Source organism: Erpetoichthys calabaricus, chromosome 12 (genome assembly GCF_900747795.2).
Source record: "Erpetoichthys calabaricus chromosome 12, fErpCal1.3, whole genome shotgun sequence".
In the NCBI taxonomy this organism is placed as follows: Eukaryota; Metazoa; Chordata; class Cladistia; order Polypteriformes; family Polypteridae; genus Erpetoichthys; species Erpetoichthys calabaricus.
Window position 1 is genome coordinate 153,575,254 of NC_041405.2, and position 21,864 is coordinate 153,597,117.

The following is a 21,864-nucleotide window of genomic DNA, read 5'->3' on the forward strand; positions in this document are numbered from 1 at the left end:
ACCCATCTGAGACGGGCTATGGACCTCATCATGCTCAGCGTTAACATTTTCAGTGCACCATCTATCGGTATGTACTTCATAATGGTTGTAGTAATAAAATCCATTGCATTTTTCATTCCAACAGATGACGCATCATAAATATTTGTAGTAATAAAACATATTAATTTCAAAGATGGGATAGGCTCCACCCTGCCCCCGCTGACACTAGACTTGACTAAGCAGGAATAGCTATGTCATAATGCAATATATAAAAAAAAAATTAAATACTTAATTAGTCTTCTATATTTTGTTTTGCCGTAGACTGTGAATTTCACCAAAACTTTGCAAATTCGAAATATTAATTAAGTGAATGGAAGTGTGGTGTACAAAGCTCCTTCTAGTCAGTTTCTAGTGGGGCCGTTATTAATGTGGCGCATCTCGCAGACCTCTTGAGCGCCTCCACGCTTTCTCTCAAAGCAGAGTGCATGAGTTCCCAAACTCGGTCCTCGGGACCCCCCTGTGGCTGCAGGTTTTTGTTCTAACCAACTTCTGGTTTTCATTGGACTCTTAGCCCAATTAAGTGAGTCCTTATTTCCTAGTTTCTTTGTTTTGGAGTCAATGTAGAAATTATAAACTAATTTTTATCAAAATGTAATAAGCAGTTATATGGGGAATACGGTATGTAGGCTTTTTGTTTAAGTCGTTAACAGTATTTTTAACCTAATTTTCATGCTGCTTTTCCACATGTTCTGGTTATTTAATTGATTATTTACTAATTAGCGGGTCTGACACTGAAGTCGTTGCTGCTTTCATCATCCCGGGTGTCCGCTGCGCTGGTTGGTAATTGTCACTATTAGGGTTAAATCAGTGTTTCCCAAACTCTAATTTGGGACTTTCATTAGTTGTCAGTTATAATCATCAACATTAAAAGAAATAAACATTTCAATTACATCATTCTGTGTGTAATGAATGAATCTAATATACAAGTTTCACTTTTTGAATGGAATTACTGAAATAAATCAACTTTGTCATGATATTCTAATTTTATGACCAGCACCTTGTGGCGTAGCTACAATGGGGCAAGGGGTGCAATGCACCCGGGCCCCGGGAGGGCCCATCAGGCCTCTTTTTTGCATCAGACCATCAGTCACAGTCAAATTAGTTAGACTGATCGTATTGCTTATTAATTTAAGTAACTTTGTAGTAAGGACTTTCACATGTCCGTATTTAGCGATTTTAGCCACCGTCAGTCAGCATTTTTACATTTTCCCACAATTACATTATTTTCATTAGCACCGGGCGGGGCGGCACATTGTGTACAGACGGCGGCGGCTAAAAACAAAGCGACATGTTCGCTTCATTCTCCGAAAGGCTATAGCTTAGTTATTAGGCAGGCAAGCAGCTTCCCACGATCGTCGACGAACGGCTTCCCGCTTCCGTCTATTTCTCAGTCAGTTCTGTTAGGTAAGAATAAAGAATTATTTGCGGAGTACAATGACAGAGATGAGACTTTCTGCATTCGCTGTGCTATCGATTGAAAGTCGACGAGCCATGGAATTGGACACCAATGAGCTTGTAGCAGAATTTGCAAGAAAGAAAGCAAGAAAACAAAAATTCTGATGTGTGCAGACAGTGCAGTGTCAGGTAACTCACTTGTCAGGTTATCAGTCACGTATTAGTATTACATGTACATAATTTATGATATCATAATAATCATAACAATGGTATTCAGTGTATGTAAGTTTGTATAACAATTTTTATTGATGAAATATAAAGAGATGAGAGATTAAAATTGTCTGATTTTTACATAATTATAGACGTTCCGTACTTCCGTATTGTATGGGATTGGGACAATTTCGTATTTCGGCGCCCCGGTCTGTCCTGTTTGCCGTTGCCGTGAGGCCTGAGCCCCTGACGAATATTGAACGGAATGCTGAAATATATTCCGTATTGAAAGTTTTATCCGTCGAGATTTTGATATGTAAACATAGATAATCCTTTATTTTTATTGTTCTATAGTACCGGCTGAGACAACAGACGAGTACAGTGTATATACACTATTAGGCAATAACGCCAAGTCGCCAACACACGTCTGTTTTTACGCTTTACAAAACAAAACTATATTTTTCTCCGAACATCGTTTTTAATGGTTTCCTTCTCAATCTATCTTGTCTTCAAGCATTTCAGCAGCGAGAGCCCCCCCTCCGGAGCGCGAGCGCACGAAGCGCGCAGGTTTGGGGGCCCATTCATTTACATTTACATCATTTAACAGACGCTCTTATCCAGAGCGACTTACAACAGTGTTTGTTAGTTTTTTCGCATACCCCTTGGGGTCAGAGCGCAGGGTCAGCCATTGTACAGCGCAATTGTACAGAGCAATTACAGGTTAAGGGCCTAGCTCAAGGGCCCAGCAGAATAGGATCTCTTTTGGCAGTGACGGGGATTCGAAAAGGCAACCTTCGGGATACCAGCGCAGATCCTTAGCCTCAGAGCCACCACTCCGCCCATTCAATGATTGCACCCGGGCCCCTGTGAACCTTGCTACGCCGTTGCCAGCACCTGTATACGTAAAATAACGATAATAGATGGTAGAGTTTGAAATATATTGTAAACAAAACACGCTAGTTCAATATATATCATGTCCGTGTTACTGGACTGGTGAACCAAACAACATTAAATTACAATGCATATATTGTACAATAGCGCGCGTACCTGTCTCTGACTGCCGAGTGAGTCTGACGACAGCCGCTGTTAAGACCAAAAGTCCAAATACAAAATTAACGCAGATAGGCGCTTCTCTTCACTGTTCACATAATAATGAAATAATGCCAAATTATAAGCTTTTGTAAAGTCTAACTCTAAGCGTGCACACAACAGTAGCCCCTAACTCTTAATACTCACACGACTTGCGAGTGCGACTGTCCAGCATTGAATGAATAACTTCCGCGATTCGCGAAGGCAAAAGGTGGAGACTAAACATAAACATTGCCGCACCGGCACTCATTCCGACTTTGCGTATGTTATCTTGATGACGGACACGGGACAGCCTTTATGAGAATGACGCTGAAGCTCTCGGTCTTGCATTTTCCCACGGTTCGACGGATGACGGAAATGGAGTTCAAACTCAAAGCAGCTAGATCCGAGATCGTACCCATCAGCGACCGCCGTATGACGTCGACGCGCCCCTTCTTGATAATAAAGGACCTTTCGAGGAAATAAAAAAAAAATCGAAAAAGGGCGGGCCCCTATCTAGTGTCATGGTTGCCCCAACCAGGTGCGGGCCTGTTTGAGAACTGTAAAAAGAGAAAGCGCAAATAAATACTCTACAAACATCAGTCGGAGCGTGGTCTCATCTGTACCGGGAGAACACTTTCAGGAGCAGCTACAGATATCTTCATTCATTGTTTATACCCCTTCAAAATGTGGGAGATCTTTATGCCCCACCCTGTATAATGTATAGTAAGTGCCTTGAGCATGGGAAAGGCGCTTTATAAATAAAATGTATTATTATTATTACTATTAGTATAAAAAAAAAGTATAGTGGATGCTTGAGAAGGAACCGAGAGCAGCCAGTGTATGCACTGAGCGTTAATTAATTCTGCCCCATTCTACTTTTTGTATAAAGGAACAAATGGGTTAACGGTTCACGATCCTGGATCTCCTTCACTCTTCATTCCAATGAATTTTGATCGCAGCCAAACAAAGTCGGTTACATACGTTTGAAAATGGCATGACATCATTTTAATGGTCAGTTTGATCGAGAGGGGGTGTCCCCTTGACTGTGATGGAACAAGTGACAACGTCGCAGCTCCTCACGCGTAGGACTTGATTATCACCTCACACGCGTGTCTGACTCCGCTCTTAAACATAATTTAAGTGACGACCAGTAAAAGTCCATTCCACCCCAGCCAAGATTTGATGTTTCCCACACCTCCAAACCCCCTTCAATTCTCCTACCACTTCTTTGCTCTTCAGCACACTGCTGTCATCGTTCAGGTGGTTCTTCAGAATCAGACAGGCTTCTCTCATCTTCTTGCTGAGCTCAAATCTGCAAAAGATGGTTGATCAGATTTGTGTTAGACAAACACTGTGTGATACATTTAGTGATTCCATAGTTTGGTGCATAGAAACTCTTTAAATAAATAAATATTGTCACACACGTGCGAATAGGAGACAGCTGAAGGGCTTAAAGAATAAGGGTAACACATCTGCTCAGGGGGCGGCGGGGTACACTAACTCTCTTTCTAAGTCCCCTGCAGACCTTTCCTGGGAAATCCCATCAGGAACCACTGCCTCAACTCAGGACATGTCGCTTCCGGTCCCGGGTGCGAGGTCGCTTCCCCCAGATCCTCCTATAAAGCCTCACTCCCTTCCTCTGGAATTCAGTTCTGTTTTGGACTCTGTCTTGTAAACTACTCTGGTCTTACAATTCTTTATTTTTTGTAGCCAGGAACATATTATATGGGTGGCTGCCCCAAACCTTTCCCATGTCTGAAGTCTCGTCTCGTTGAAATATACACCACACCAGAATGACTAAAAACAAAGAACTTCTGACTTAGTAGTTCCAGTCACAATGAGGTGCTATACATGTGTATTGCTGTTGGTATGAGGGACCCCCAGTTGTGTTTCTTCACTCACTTCTGCTGATTGATTTGTTGTCTGAAAGTCCTCAGTGTTGGTGTGTCACACAGTGAGGATGTGCAGCGTTGTTCATAATGGCTCTCAGTTTTGTCTTCATTCTCTCCTCCATTGCAACCTCCAGGGGGTCCAGAGGGTATCCCATAACTAAGTCTGCTCTTTTATTTAGCCTGTTTTATTTGGTGGTCCTCTCTTGAGGACACCCAGTCGTGTTTCTTCACTCACTTCTGCTGTTTGATTTGTTGTCTGAAAGTCCTCAGTGTTGGTGTGCCACAAAAAGAGGATGTGCAGCATTGTTCATAATGGCTCTCAGTTCATTCTCTCCTCCACTGCAACCTCCAGGGGGTCCAGAGGGCATCCCATAACTAAGCCTGCTCTTTCATTTAGCCTGTTGATTCAGTGGTCCTCTCTTGAATTGTTGTTACCAGCCCAACACACCACACTGGCCATCACAGAGTTGTAGAAGATTGTGAAGGATGTCACTACACACATTAAAGGAACAGAGTCTCCTAAGGACAAAGAGTCTGCTCTGCCCTTGCTTCTAGAGATCCTCTGTGTTACGAGACCACTCCAACCTGTCATTAGTGTGGGCCCCCAAGTACTTGTAGGAGCGGACCACCTCTTCATCCACTCCTTGAATGGTGACCAGACACAGAGGCTCTTTGGTTTGTCAAAATTTAATAAGCAGTTCCTTGGTGTTTGCTGATGTTCAGTTGCAGACAATTCTCAAAGTTCTCCCCCTGATTCCTCACCTCTGTCTCATCCCCCTTATCATACCCCCGCTAACTGCAGAATCATCTGAGAATTTCTGCCGGTGACCTGATCTGCTGTTACATTTCTAGTCTGAGGTACACAAATAGTGAAGAATGAAGCAGACAGGCCTGTTCCTTGTGGTGCTCCAGTGTTGCTCACACAGTCCTCGAGTCTCACAAATGGTGGTCTGCCTCATGGATGGTTCATCATTAGGACACCACTGGCTCATCCACCTGCATGTCTCTGCACTTACCCCCTAAATGTTAAAGCGTGACCCAACTGCGTGCTTAACTTTAATACTCAATTATACCAGACTCCCTACTTCTCCTAATAAGATTAAAGGCTACTCATATCTTCACTCTTCTCTAACTCCCCTCTGTGTCACCCCCCTTACTGATACACCACCGCAAGTTAACTGTTGCTCTTCAATGCCATCCTTCTTTGGAATGACTGCTGGCGAGTCTGCCCTTCTACGTGCCTCTCGGCCTTCTGGGCCACTTCATTGATTCCCATCCCAGTCCAGTATTCTCTATATAAGTTAGTTGGTTTTTTTTCTTCTCATTACATTTTGGCAATCTTTGCTATTTCACACACCACCTTATTAAAAGCAAAGGATGACTTGCTGTGGCTTGAACATTAATAAGCAAATTTACGATACGATGGAGAAAACGGTATCAAGACAAACCGTTTTGGAATAAACAAACCTTCATGTCTCTGGTGACTCTTCCTATGAAGTCAGTGGATGGATTGGGAGAGCATGGAGGGGTCATGAGGTCGCTGGAAAAGGGGTGTGTGGTGCTCCTGATATCTGCAAAAGGATGAAGGTCCAAGTCTTTAGAGTCCTGGTGCTTCCTGTTTGTGAGATATGGATGCTATCCAGTGACCTGAGATGAAGACTGGACTCCTTCAGTGCTGTGTCTCTTTGGAGAATCCTTGGGTACCGCTGGTTTGACTTTGTGTTGCTCATGGAGTCCCGAATGAGGCACATGACCTGCATTGTGAGGGAGCGTCAGTTACGGCACTACGGCCATGTGGTGCATTTCCCCGAGGGTGATCCTCGTTGTTGAAGACCTGAGTGGCTGGACCAGGCCAAGGGGATGCCCAAGTAACACCTGGCTGAGGCAGATAGAGGGTCATTTCTGGAAGGTGAGACTGGACCGCGTGTCTGCCTGGGGGTGGTTGCCAAGCTGTTTGGTCATGTGGTGTGTGTGTGTGGCAATGTGCTGCACCAGTGCATGCTCCCCAACCTGATACTGTGTCATTCCACACTGAGTTAATACCAATGTCTAGTGAGAATGTCATGTGAAGAGCCTCACTGGAAATATGCTGGAAAAAATATTGATGAGCTCATACTTCTTTCCACCACTGTATAGGCAAGTTGAAAAGTGAAGGACAGATTAACGCATCTGTGGTGTAGTGGTTAAGACTTTGGACTTCAAACCCTGAGGTTTTGGGGTCAAATCCTGCGACTGACACTGTGTGACCCTGAGCAAGTCACCTGACCTGCCTGTGCTCCAATTGGATAACCAGAAGAAGTAGAACCAATTGTGTCATAAATGTTCTAAGTCACCTTGGATAAAGGTGTCAGTCAAATAAGTCAATGTAAATAACCACCACCCTTGAAGGACAGTTGTGACAATGATGCTAAAAGCAGCCTGAACTCTACCCACATAGTTCTGTCCATTTTTCCCACAGAATACTGACTTCTCTTTGACTTCCTTGTGCTGATCTCCGTCCACCTTGGGCTTTGTCTCCTGGTCGCTGTCGCTCTCTTCCATGTTCACATTCAGCTCATCTTCTGACGTCTCAATCAGCTCCCCTGCCTCTTCCTCACTGCTCTCTTGGCAGCCAAGCTCCTCTGCCGATGATGAACTTTCTTCTTCATTCTCCTCCTCCTCATCTTCACTGGAAGTTGACTCATACCTAAGTTTGAATAGAGAGAATTAAGGAATGAAATGTACAGTATATCAATTTGAAGAGTTGGAAGCAGTGCCAGAAGACCCCAGTCTTGTATGTCACCCAAGACTAAAGACTTCCTGAAGGGTTGATAAAGAAGATGGTGTCAAAGGACCTCAGTGGACTGTGTTAGAAGACAAGCAAAGGAAGGCCACCAATGGTTATGTCACTCCATACAATGTTTAAAACCATACCCGCCATTAAGTATTCCTACAAACTGAAGACTCTTTTTCCTGCTGCTAGACTCCTTATTGGATGAGCTGTCCTTCTTCTTCATGATGGACTTGAGCACACCTGCAAGATAGAGACCATTATTAGGAAAACTCAAAAGAGGGTAAGAAGAGAAGGGGTGGTGGGGAAGGTTGATCTTCTAAACAAATATCTCAACCATGGGAGGAGAGAAGATGGAGCAGTGGAATTCTACACAGAGAAGCACACTGGATGATTAAATTAATCGCCCTGCGCCTGATTGGTCTGAATGAATCACCTGACTGGGTGTATTTTCTTTGAAATTCTTCTCATTCTCTCCAGCCTCTTGCTTTGATTTCCACTCAGACACTTCCAGACGGCTCTGGGTCTTTCATGGACGTTGTGGGGTGAACGGTTGTTCATTTACTGATTATCTGTACCTAAGGTGGCCCGTTTCTTATAAGTTCCATTGTATCAAGATCTTACTTGTGGACACAATTTCTGGTCCATTTAGGCAATTCTCTTCAACATCTTTCTTAATATCGATTTAATAATGGTGAGGTAAGGTTTCGCTTGCCAATGTTGTCTACAATTCAATGTTACCCAACCTTGGTGCTGTCAGTTTTTCACATGCCAGCATGTTTTTGACCCACGAGAGGGAAACCCCCCTTCCACAAATTTAGAGCAGGGGGGTTAGGTGGTAACCTTCTATGATTTGTGAGCGATCGTCAAAGTGGGTGTTGGGGACCCATGTGATCACCAGAGTGTCACATGAATCAAGTGTGATTGTCAATGCTTTTCCTTCTTGGTGAATTGAGCACGATGGTCTGAGCAGGGGGAGAGGGGTGGTCCCCCGCTAGGTGAATTGAGTTTGATCTTCAAAGTAGGAGGAGGGATGACACACGATCACCAGAACATCAGAGCGTTAGATGAATCAAGCCTGACCGTCAATGCTTTTCCTTCTTGGTAAATGTTGTGGTGTGAAATTTTGTATAGAAGTTGATAAATGTTTTGTATGTCTTTATTTGTAACGTAGACAAAGCAAATGTGCTATTAGTGCTATATCACTGATAACAACAGCAATGGTGTGATGCACTCTTCTCTTTAGGACTGAGTCTTTGTAGTTTTATGATAGGGATCGGGGAAAGTGCCTTAAACCATTTTGGCCAGTGATTCTCCTGCAGGACTCTCTCAATCAACTCTCCACAGGAAGGCCAAATTACCTATCTGGCAGGCATCAGCTTAACAAATGGTACTGGGGTCTGGTGTGAAACCAATGTGTCGCACCAGAATTCTGTTGGTCTGAAGTTACCTGTTTGGTTTGAAATCGGAAGTCACTAAGAACCATGACGCCCTATTGGCTGTAGGGTTTGGACTGAGAATCGATAAATTTGCTTGCTTTACCCCTCCCTCTCTCTCTCTCTCTCTCTCTCTCTCTCTCTCTCACCATCATCATGAAGGAGCATCTCACACACCATGGACTGAAAAGGAGAACACATTGAAGAGCACAGCTCGGCAGCCATATTGAGACAGGCATGTTTCCCACCAGCACAGACTCTCACATGTTAACTCCGAGATGTCTATGTCGGTACAACACTAACGTCACTTCAGTTAAAAAGGCATAGCGTCAGTTTTAAGGCAAAATGTAAACTTATTAGACAAACATTTGTGATGAAATGGCGTATTAAAAAATGTTGTCTTTAATCTCTTTTGACTGTTTGGACTGATTGTCATCACTATGTTTCATCAGTGGGAAAGTTGTTAAAAACACCGGCAAGGATGTTTACTGTGTGTTTAGAATTTGAATGCCGCGAGACACGACAGAAGCTCTTCTTACGTGACTCTGCCATAGCCTTTAAAAGAGAATTTACCCACCGATGATGACTTCCGAAAGCAAAAATGCGAAAGTTTGAAAAGGGCCCATAGGTGTCCCATGCTGCCCTGTGGGAATCCAAGGCACCACTGCAACCCATGGGGAGCTGCCATCTAGCACTCCGGGGGAGATAATGCCCTATAGACACACTCTCTCTTTCCGGTCCTTCCACTCTGAGGGTGTCCCAGCCAGGTAAAGACACAGGCCGTCCCTCACAGGTGTAAAGGCATTATTGCATTACATTTACAGTGATCCCTCGCTATATCGCGCTTCGCCTTTCGCAGCTTCACTCTATCGCGGATTTTATATGTAAGCATATTTAAATATATATCGCAGATTTTTTGCTGGTTCGCGGATTTCTGAGGACAATGGGTCTTTTAATTTCTGGTACATGCTTCCTCAGTTGGTTTGCCCAGTTGATTTCATACAAGGGACACTATTGGCAGATGGCTGAGAAGCTACCCAACTTACTTTTCTCTCTCTCTCTCTCTTGCGCTGACGTAGGGGGGTGTGAGCAGGGGGGCTGTTCGCACACCTAGACGATACGGACGCTCGTCTAAAAATGCTGAAAGATTATCTTCACGTTGCTACCTTCTGTGTGCAGCTGTTCCTGAAGCAACATGCTGCACGGTGCTTCGCATACTTAAAAGCTCAAAGGGCACGTATTGATTTTTGACTTTGTTTCTCTCTCTCTCTCTCTCTCTCTCTCTCTCTCTCTCTCTCTCTCCCTGCTCCTGACGGAGGGGGTGTGAGCTGCCGCCTTCAACAGCTTTGTACCGGCGGTGCTTCGCATACTTAAAAGCCAAACAGCCCTATTGATTTGTTTGCTTTTCTCTCGCTGACGCGCACTCCGTTGAAGAGGAAGATATGTTTGCACTCTTTTAATTGTGAGACAGAACTGTCATCTCTGTCTTGTCATGGAGCACAGTTTAAACTTTTGAAAAAGAGACAAATGTTTGTTTGCAGTGTTTGAATAACATTCCTGTCTCTCTACAACCTCCTGTGTTTCTGAGCAAATCTGTGACCCAAGCATGACAATATAAAAATAACCGTATAAACATATGGTTTCTACTTCGCGGATTTTCTTATTTCGCGGGTGGCTCTGGAACGCAACCCCCACGATGGAGGAGGGATTACTGTACAGTCCCTCCTTAAATTTTACGTGGGTTACGTTCCTAGGAAACAGCGGAGGTCGAAAGACCTAGGTGGGTTGGATGGATGTTGCCATCCATCTGTTATCTGTTAGACTTTAATACAATACAATACAATTTATTTTTGTATAGCCCAAAATCACACAAGAAGTGCCACAATGGGCTTTAACAGGCCCTGCCACTTGACAGCCCCCCAGCCTTGACTTTCTAAGAAGACAAGGAAAAACTCCCAAAAAAAACCCTTGTAGAAAAAATAGAAGAAACCTCGGGAAAGGCAGTTCAAAAAGAGACCCCTTTCCGGGTAGGCTGGGCATGCAGTGGGTATCAAAAAGAAGGGGGCCAATACAATACAATACAATACACAGAACAGAACAAATCCTCAATACAGTATAAAAATAAAAATTTTAGAAGTACGTAGCAGAATTTAACAGTAGATGATATCCCATAATATGATTTGGATTTGTTTAGAGTCCTGGAGACCACAGCCATGAAGCTGCCTCCCCAATTTGGCCATTCCACAGCTGAAACAGCACTGGGCCAGCCAATCCGATGAAAGGACCCCTCTACCCCACAATTCCTGCGATCCTCAATCAGAGATGACTTTACCTTAGGCAGGCAAAACAACTTGACAGGTATGCCGTGGCACCAAGTGCCACATTTGAGTACCAAGAAGAGAAACAGAATAGGTGAGGGTGAGTAACAAATTCTAACTATCATGTTACTTATTTTTTTGGTGCTAATGACTAACAACAGAGATGCAGTCTGTACAGTTAATCAGCAGCTCTAGTCAGGGTGTGCTAAACTGAAGTTGTGAGTCTTCAGTTGGTATTTAAAAGCTGAGACCGAAGGGGCATCTCTTATAGGGGCAGGCAGACCAGTCCACAGTTTAGGGGTCCTGTAAGTAAAAGCTCGACCTCCCACTGTTTTTATTAATTCTTGGAATTATAAGCAGACCGGCATCTTGAGATCTTAATGTGCGCTCTGGTTTGTAAGTCATGATAAGTTCAGACAAGTAAGCCGGACCTCAGTCATTTAAGACTTTATATGTTAAAAGGAGGATTTTGAAATTTGCCCTAAACTTAACCTAAACTTTATGACTTGTGTAGTTTATTAGACCTTGATGGCTTCAGTAGCACAAGTGGCATCCTCTTGTGTATACAATGTGGTCTTTAAGGAGCGCGTGCCTCGTGTTATATGGAGCGTGTCCACTTAACCTTCATAAATTTCACCCAGCGGGTAACAGTTCCCACTCAGTATCTTTAGAGTTTGATGACTTGGGGCGTGGGGGTCCTGTGAAGTGTCCGGAGCATGCGCCCCTTAACTTTCATAAATGCTGCCCCTCAGAAGATGGCGCCCTAGGCAGCTGCCTGTGTTGCCTAATGGATTGGCCGGCTCTGCAAGGAAATGACGTGAAAGTCGAAGACACAAATGTTAATACATTGAACCTACTGGAAGTAGGGGGTGAGGTTCCCATGACCTCCAAAAACTGTAATCTGTCACTAGATTGCTCAAAATACACAATTCTGCATAGCATTATTTTTAATATGCACACAGTAATCATGCAATAACCCATAAAATGGAGAATACAAAATATTACTGGTAACACGAAAAACAGTTTTAGTTGATTCTCATTTCCTAGAATTCAGTGAGCTTTTGTGTCAACATCTTAAGTGGCAGCTGTCAGAAGACACTAAGACTGGCGAGATCTCAACATCACCTTCGATTTATGAAGGACACCCTGGCTTGAAATAGTACGTCATTGACGTCTGTTTCATGTGCCGTTTGAGATCCTTAAGGGTCTCGGCACATATAAGCATAGCAGGGACGTGTTAACATTTAACCTTGGGGATCGAAGATAGGATCAGCAGCCTTGATGTGTCTAGCCAGCTGGTTGACTGCAGCCGCCAACATTCCACTACAAAGTTTATCAAACACCTTTGTTTTCTCACTAAGCCACTTCACAGACTTTGTATGCTTGGGCTTAGACTGTGATCACGTGCTCTCAGACAGACAGTAAATTCAAGCTGTCAAACTGGAAATCCCACGTCAACACTCGACAAACTCAGAATTACCACTGCGTTCACGTGCTCTCGAATAGACGGTAAACATGCGTAGTCGAGTCAGAAATACCACACGAGTGGTCGACAAACTCACAACTACAACTCGGACAATTTGGACAAAATGCTGCATTCTCAAGCTCTTGGATGGACGGTAAATCTCAGTTGTCAAGTCAGAAATACCTTGGAACGGTCAACAAACTAAAAATTTCGTCTTGGACAATTCAGACAAAATTGCTGCATTCACTTACTCTTGGATTGATGATAAATTCAGGCAATCGAGTCGGAAATCGTGCGTCAACACTCGACAACCTCAGAATTACTACTGAATTCACGTGCTGTCGAACAGACGGTAAATCTGGGTAGTCATTGTGGGAGATGGCCGGCTGTTCATCCCGGCCAGTACCCCCAGGCCGCTAGATGGAGCCCTCCCTGTAGCATGGAAGTGCCCCGAAGACCAGCAGGGAATTATGGACAATGGAGTTTTTATTCCCAACCCTGCTGGACACCGCGGGGCCCACCAGAGGACGCTGTAGGGAGGCTCAAGGACTTATATGTGCCCTATAACCCGGAAGCACATCATGATCATATGACCAGAAGGAACAACGTGTTTCCGGGTTGAAGAGAAGGACTTTTTATCTGACCCGGAAGTGATAAGAAATCACATGGACTGTAGGATGGGAAACACTTCCGGTTCAGGGAATATAAAAGGACTATGGGAAATCGGACATCGAGCTGAGCTGGGAGGAAGGGTGGCAACGCGTCTGGGAGAGGAGGATTGGTTTATTTGTATTGATTATTGATTTATTTATGAGTATTGTGGAGAGAAGGGTGCTTGGTGCACATTATTATTATAAAATAAATAATAATTGGATTTTTATCTGGTGTCTGACGTCTGATCTGAGGATTCAAGAGGACGACCGTGCCTCAAGCTTTCACACATACCAATGAATGGTCAAAAAACTCAGAATTACAAATCAGATAATTCGTACAAAATGCTGTGATCGCAAAATCTTGGACAGATGTTAAATGCAGGTTGTTGAGTCAGCAATACAAAGTGAATGCTTGACAAACTCTAGAATTGCAACTTGGACAAAACGCTGCATTCACGTGTTCTCGAAAAGATGGTCAGTGCAGGTTATCGATTCTGAAATACCACGTGAAGTCTCGACAAACTTGAAATTTCAACTTGGGCAATTCGGACAAAATGCAGTTTTACATGCTCTCAGATTGATGGTAAATCCGGGTTATTGAGTCAGAAATACCATGTGAACGGTTTAGCAAACTCCGAATTACAACTCGGGCAATTTGAACAAAATGCAGTGTTCACGTAATCCAGGACAGACAGTAAATGCAGGTTGTTGAGTTGGCAATAAAACGTGAATGCTCAATAAAAACTCAGAATTGCAACTCGGACAAAACACTTCATTCACGTGTTCTCGAAAAGATGGTCAGTGTAAGGTTATCGATTCTGAAATACCACGTGAAGTCTCGACAGACTTAAACTTTCAACTTGGGCAATTCAGACAAAACTGCTGCATTTACGTGCTCTTGGGTTGAAAATAAATTCAGGCATCCGAGTCGGAAATCGCGCGTCAACACTCGACAACCACAAAATTACAACTGCATTCACGTACTGTTGAACAGACGGTAAATCCGGGTAGTCATACCAATAAATGGTCAACAAACTCAGAATTACAACTCAGATACTTCTGACAAAATTCTGTGTTCGCGAAATCTTGGACAGATGGTAAATGCAGATTGTTGAGTCAGAAATACAACGTGAATGCTTGTTGATTCTGAAATACCTCATGAAGTCTCGACAAACTTGAAATTTTGACATGGGCAATTTGGACAAGATGTTGCGTTCACAAGCTCATGGACAGATATTAAATGTGGATTTTTGATTCGGAAATACCACGTGAACCCTCGACGAACTCGAAATTACAACTCAGAGAAAATGCTACCCTCACATGCTCTTGGACAGACGATACATCCAGGTAATCGAATTGGAAATACCACGTGAATGCTTGACAATTCAGACAAAATGCTGCATTCATGTACTCTTGGACAGACGGTAAGTCCAGGATGTCAAGTCGGAAGTACTACGTGAACATTCAACAAACTTGGAATTACAACTCGTTCATTTGCGACAAAATGCCGTGTTCACATGGTCTTGGACAGACAAGGTAAATACGGGTTTCCGAGTCGGAAATACTCTGAACTCGGACAATTCGCACAAAGGAAAGCTACCTGAATTGTCTGATTTGTGACGTAACACTGACCTTTCACCTTTTATACATTTTACTTTAAACAATTGACAATCTGGTCAGCCTGAAATGCCCTTTTGATAGTTGAATTGCATTTGGAGCAGAGTGACACACATTTAATTTGAACTGGAAACCCACGTGAATGTATTTACAACTCCGCTCTGAGCAGTTCGAGAGCATGTGAACACAGCACTAGAGTCGGAAGGGCTTGCACTACACTTTGGGGGGTCTGGGGGGGGGGGGGGGGGGTGTAATTGCAAGACAAAAGGAATGCCCAGGGATTACATAACTCATTATCACTTTAGATTAGGAGTCCCTAATATGCTGTAGTTACCATGTAATTACTTATATAATTACAGAGTAACTACTAGGTGTTATTGCCTTGTACTTACTGTGTAATTAACGCAAATTCAGTTATAATTGTTATTCCACAATTTTTAAAAATATGTATATACATAAACTATAAAATAACAATTACAACAGAGTGCGTAACCACAGCATTACATTGTTACACAGTAAATACAAACTCTTTAATATTGTTTTTTTTATCTGTATGCTGCTGCTGGAGTATGTGAATTTCCCCTTGGGGATTAATAAAATAACTATCTAGTAATAACACCTAGTTACTCTGTAATTGAAGAGCTCAGTTCCAAAATCAGCTAAGTACAAAAATAAATTTTTTAGGAAAATCTGGGTCCGTAAGCAGATTTTGAAACTAAATCCCTAAAACTATAATGCTACACTGTTGAAATTAGCAGGTTTTGAAGCTCAAACATATTTTCGGCGCATGACCAACTGCATGAAAAGTCACAATGACGTGTTCACTAAATTTTACCAAAAGGTGTAATTAGCAGATTTTGGAACTCACATCTTCAATTGCCCACCATGGCCTAGTCATTCTGGACCCCCAATCATTCCCTGTCTCTCTTCTCTTACCTCTTCATCACCTTACAGTTAATGTGTGGTGAGGATTCTGGCACAATAATGGCTGCCATTGCATCAGCCAGGTGGGTGTTACACATTGGTGGAGGTTGAAGTGGCTCCACACTCACCATGTAAAGTGCTATATACAGTAAATGTAATTAACTAATATTATTATTTAGTTTCTATGTGTCAATTTATTTGTTTACTATGTTCTATGTACTTTGTGGGTGTTTCCCTACGAGGCGGGGCCAGCTGTCCATTTCCACCCCTATGAAGGCTGAGCAAACAAGCAGTCCTTTGCGGTTCATTAACACTTAATATTAATAATGGGCCCAAAAAGAAGAAGCCTTTGATTTGAGTCTGTAACAGCCAGTGTAAAGTTTAGACACATACACCGTCAGCACAGCGACGTCAGAGCTAAACACTAGGATGGCGAACTGCTCGTGTACTGAAGTGACTTTAGCTGCAGGTGGAAGTCTCATTTTACTTTATGGTGCCAAGCAGAGTTGTGTTACATTTCAGCTGTCTATTAGCCGGTGAAAGTGCGGTGAAGAAGCTGTCTGTTGCTACGGTCCTGCCTTTGTCCAGTCTGATAGCGGTCATGGGACATCGTATCTTTGATTTCTGGTACAACAAATAGTTCTGAGCAGGCATCAGCCCCAGCGCTGCTCTTGTAAAAAGAATGGAGATAAATGTCATCAACTCAGAGAGGGAGAGGCAAGTTTGTGTTCACTAAATTTTACCAAAAGGTGTAATTAGCAGATTTTGGAACTCACATCTTCAATTACCGTATATACTCGTATATAAGTCGGGTCTTGAAACCCGAAAAATCGATCATAAAATCAGACCCCGACTTATACGCCCGTTCAAAAATGCGACCCTTAATTTTTTATTTTTACATCTTACTTCCTCCACTCTCGCACCAATATCTCAGATACGTTGAATTTTGTTGCAGCAGCACAATTACCAATTTCTTTTGCCACTTCAATGACTTTTAATTTAAAACCAGCTTCATATTTTCTTCTGATTGAACGCTCCATCGTAGATAAGGGATGCTCTTACAATAAAAGGTGTATGAGGGCGTGAGATACAAAAAACACAAAACAGTGCAAACGTCACTTTGGAATAGTTCGGGTATTACCGAGTGGTCACTAGTGATGGGAAGTTCGGATCATTTTACCGACTCGGACCTTTGAGTCTCGTTCAGCAAAATGAATGAATCCTTTATCAAGTCATTTCGTTCATTTTAGCAAAATATAATTAAAATGTTACCTGTTACCTCCCTAACACATCTACTGCTTACACAAATGTTGCTCACACTACAAACAAGACAAAACTATAATGCTTTAAGAAACAGAAAATATTAATTCATTGTTTACCTGGGTCTTTAGTCTATGATTCGCTCACCTCGCCTCTTATCTGACAAGTTTTCGGGTTTGAGTCGTTCGTTCATCATGTGACAGCCCAATTAGCTAACCAAGGCAGTCTGAGCCGGAAAAAGAATTGATTAGTTCATCTCTCGAGTCTTCGGGTTCGAGTCGTTCGTTCATCACGTGACAGCCCCATAAGCTTAACCTATGCAGTCTGAGCTGGAAAGAGAATTGATTAGTTCATTCCTCGAGTCTTTCGAGTCGTTCGTTCTTTTGTCACGTGACCACTTACTGGCTCAGTACCTCAGTCAAATACTAACGTAAAATTCCATTTGTTGTATGTTGGATCATATTTAGAAATTATCATAAAATTATCAAAAATATCTAAAACGCATTTTCTTATAAATAAAAAAAGGTTTGTCAATTTCTGTCACTATGATTTTGTTACTGTTTCTTGAGGATCACTCCCACGAGACGACTCGTTCTTCCCGAGTCACATTAAAGATTTGTTCAAAATGAACGAATCGTTCAAGAACGACCCATCACTGGTGGTCACGTAGACACAATAAATGGGGAAAAAAAAAGGCAGTGTGCCCCATGGTTATTCTCTCAGGTGGGCATTAGCATATCATATTCTCTTGGACCGATAGTGTGAGTTTTCCGCATTCGACTTATACGACCGACATTATAAAATACCAGAAATTATACAGTAAAATCAAGTCCCGACTTGAACTTAAACACGAGTATATACGAGTTAATTACAGCATAATTAGGGACACCTAATCTAATGTGATCCCCTTTACTCTTCAACAGTAAGGTCAAGAAGACTGGTGAGGTGGACTTGCGCGCATCACGCCTCTCATTTCTTTCACTACCATGCATTGTCACGAAGCCTACGGATGCGCGAGGTTGCCAACATGTAAGTAGAAATGAGGCTACAATTAAAAATTTGTTTGAATGCTGGAAGTTGCGAAAGTGAAACGCGTGACTATGGAGTCTTGAGAGTTGTTATTTTCCATTTTCCACACCTCCTTTTAATGGTGGTTGGATATATTCTGGCAGCAACAGGTGCAAAGTACAGACGCACACACTCACACCTACTGGGTCATCATGAAGTGAAAATCAAGGTTTGGAGATCATGCTGGGCAGTTGCCCGGGGGCCCCATGCAGTGACTTGCTGAGTGGTTGTGTGATTTGCCCGGGGGCCTAGAATGATCTTAAGACAGCCTTGCCATGAGGAACACCACACAGGGGAATTAAGTGCCATCACCGTGGGATGTGCTTCTTTAGTACTACTGGAATCACATGGCAAGGACTTGGGGTGGGTGATGTACACCCCCTCTTAAAAGATCTTCACGTACCTTTGATGTCGCTAACATGGCCTTCTTCTTCCATAGCTTCTCCTTTTTCTCCTCTCTTCTTCTCCCCTCTCTCACTTACATTTCCAACATTTGACCTCAGATTAGCACTTGGTTCTTCGACTTTGCTGGTCACTTTGCTTCCCTCCGCATCCACCTCCATTTTCATCAGGACAAGGTCGGATTCAGCTTCTTTCTTAATGCTTTCCAGTTTTGGGACATCTGGGATGCCACTTTCTTGCCTGTCTGTTTGAACCTCTTGGTCCTTCATCAGAAGTGCAAAGTCTAGTCCCACTCCTGCCTCCTTGACCTCCGAACAACAGCCGACGGCCACACTTCTTGTGTCTGCCAAAATCGATCCTCCCACGCAGGCAGAGGTTAGGGAGACGACGGCTTCCACCGTGACGCTACTGGTTTCTGCCTGTGCCTGGACGGCTTTGTCCTCGAGCATCTTGAACGTGTTGCTTTCCAGAGCGTGCAGCCTCTCCACTTCTTGATTGGCTTCGGCAAGGCGACTTTCCAGTGTTTGAATAGCTGCTTTCTGGTGGAGGATGGTATCCTGCATGATTTCCATCTCTTGTTCTGCCTCACTGCGAACACCAAGTAAAGACTCCATCACCCACACTGAAACCTCACGAGTTTCAGAAACTGCAAGAATGCCGATTTCCTGAGTCTCTGTTGCTTTGGTTGCCACTCCGACTTCGGCGGTCTCCGTTTGGTCAGTGGTCACCCCAATTTCTGTCATGTCTGAGATGTAGTAAAAAACTTTCTCCTCTAGTGGGCGATCATCTCCTATTGCAATGGTCCTCTTCTCCATCCCAGAAGTGCCTGTGGCCTCTTTCACATGGGTTCCATCTCCTTCTACTTTCTCATCCCTCTCGCTCCCACTGCCTCCGAGCTTCTCTGTCAGTTTCCGTAATTCTGCCAGCTTGCTCTGCCTCGCGGGTGACACTTTGTGGGCTTCTTCATCTTCTTTGTTGTTTGAACTGCTGACTACGCTGCAGGATGTCTGCTCACAGGTTTGGGTCTTGCTGTTAAGGGTTGACAGGAGCTTCTCCTTTTCTTCTCGTAGCTTGGTAATTTCATCCTCCAGCACTGGAATCACTTTAACTCGTTGCTCCATGTCCTTCAGCTGGCGAAGGGCAGCTGCCATCTGTTCCCGGACTGTCTGAAGCTGCGCTGGTGGAATCTGAGGTGCTGTCTGTGTACATGAGGAAGCTGGGGTGCTTCGGCCTGAATTATGAGGACTTGCTCTTGACCAAGGAGCCAGGCACTGGCTTGGTGTAGCAGGAGTTGATAAAACATCTCCTATTGACATTACAGATGGCACCTGTGAGGGCACACCTGGACTGATGGAGGGCGTGGGCTTCACCACCATCCTAGCCCCCATGCCTGCTCTTGGTGGGTCTGTGAGCTGAATGCTCGAAGTGCTCTGTAGCTCCCATTGAGTTTGTTCTTGTTCTAGTCGCCGGCTAGTTTCCAGTAAAGTCCTCTCTACTCTGGGGTTGCGAACTGGTGGCTGTGGTGGAAGATTGGGGTTAGCGGAAGTTGTTGATGTAACCACCGGCAAAGGTGGAGATACGGGATTGGACTCTGAAGGGGTGGAAAAAGTGCGGACACGCGGTGGAGGTAACGGTGGAGCACGTCCATCCTCGCTGGCTGCAGATGAGAGGGACTCTGTGGAGGTCCATCCACTGGTCTGTCCTCCACCCCCAGGGCTTCTCTGAGACAGCGATGAAGATTTGGATGGCCTCGACCCACGGCGGGAAAGATGAGGCACCCGTCGCATGTTCTGGCCACTTTCAATGTCTTCCACATACTTGAGAAAATCCAAATCAAGCTGAAAGCCATAAGGAGTCTGCACAGAATAGGAGCCTCCTTGGTCTTCTTGGGGAGCATAGAGGAATGTGCCTCCCAGATCTAAAAGGAAACAAGGTCCATTAGGGGAGTAGAAACAGAATAACCTGAAAGTCATTCAAACCAGTTAGATGTAATCACTTTATAACTGGGGATGGTGGGGTTTGAGCGATCACAGAGACTCACTGAGCAGATAATTAGGGACATCTGTACACCTACCTATCCATGCAATTATCTCATCAGCCAATCATGTGGCTGCAGTGCAATACGTAAAATCGTGAAGATACAGGTCAGGAGCTTCAACTCGTGTCCACATCAAACACCAAAATGGACTGAGCATCAATGTTGGTGCCAGATGGGCTGGTTTGAGTATTTCTGGAACTCCCGATCTACTGGGATTTGCACGCACAACTAGGATTGCATTGTATAGCATTACTGGAAAAGTACCAACAAAATAAAATTTTTAAATGTTATGGTTCCAGCATTTTGAACATCAACTTTCCTCTAAATCCCCCCTCCAACCCTGACACTTGATAGTGTAGATCTGGAAAAAAATCAGCTTTATAGACTTTACAAATCAAAACCACAGGCTTCAACACATTCAAGACTTCATGAGGGACCCCCCCCCCACCCCCCCCCCCACCCCCCCCACCCCACACACCCATCACCTCCTTTTCTTCAATGAGAGCAGGACTTGACAGAGAGCCCCCCACCCCTTATTGCTTTGATGCCATCAGAACTTCACAGCAACCCTCAATTATTGCTTGTCTCAATGTGATTGGGACTTCAATGTGGTCAGTGCCAGCATAGGCTCAGTTGCCCAACATGACCCCACATTGGATTAAGTGAGGTGGAAGATAGATAGATAGGAAAGGCACTATATAACAGATAGATACGTAGATATGAAAGGCAGTATATAATAGACAGATATGAAAGGCAGTATATAATAGATAAAAAATAGATAGATAAGAAAGGCACCATATAATAGATATATAGATAGACAGATATGAAAGGCAGTATATAATTAATAGATAAAAAATAGATAGATAGGACAGGCACTATATAATAGATAGATATGTAGATATGAAAGGCAGTATATAATTGATAAAAAATAGATAGGAAAGGCACTATATAATAGATATATAGATATGAAAGGCAGTATATAATAGACAGATATGAAAGGCACTATATAATTAATAGATAAAAAATAGACAGATATGAAAGGCAGTATATAATTAATAGATAAAAAATAGATAAGTAGATATGAAAGGCAGTATATAATAGACAGATATGAAAGGCAGTATATAATTAATAGATAAAAAATAGATATGTAGATATGAAAGGCAGTATATAATAGATAGATAAATAGATACGAAAGGCAGTATATAATTAATAGATAAAAAATAGATAGATAGGAAAGACACTATATAATAGATACTGTAGATATATAGATATGAAAGGCAGTATATAATTAGATAGGAAAGGCACT

At 43.3% G+C, this 21,864-nt stretch overlaps 2 protein-coding genes across 3 annotated transcripts in view; one reads left to right on the forward strand and one right to left on the reverse strand.

The window, feature by feature from the left end:
• Positions 1-21,864, forward strand: part of rps28 (ribosomal protein S28) — an 892,132-nt gene that overhangs the window by 52,976 nt on the left and 817,292 nt on the right. The gene's annotated exons all lie outside the window — the stretch shown is intronic.
• kank3 (KN motif and ankyrin repeat domains 3) overlaps positions 1-21,864 on the reverse strand; it is a 131,669-nt gene that overhangs the window by 45,333 nt on the left and 64,472 nt on the right. For both annotated transcript variants that reach the window (XM_051934979.1, XM_051934978.1), the window contains exons 4-7: positions 18,522-20,438; positions 7,521-7,620; positions 7,075-7,293; positions 3,937-4,027 (exon numbers count right to left, since the gene is read on the reverse strand). In XM_051934979.1, coding sequence (XP_051790939.1) covers positions 3,937-4,027; positions 7,075-7,293; positions 7,521-7,620; positions 18,522-20,438 — 2,327 coding nt within the window. The remainder of the gene's footprint in view (positions 1-3,936; positions 4,028-7,074; positions 7,294-7,520; positions 7,621-18,521; positions 20,439-21,864) is intronic.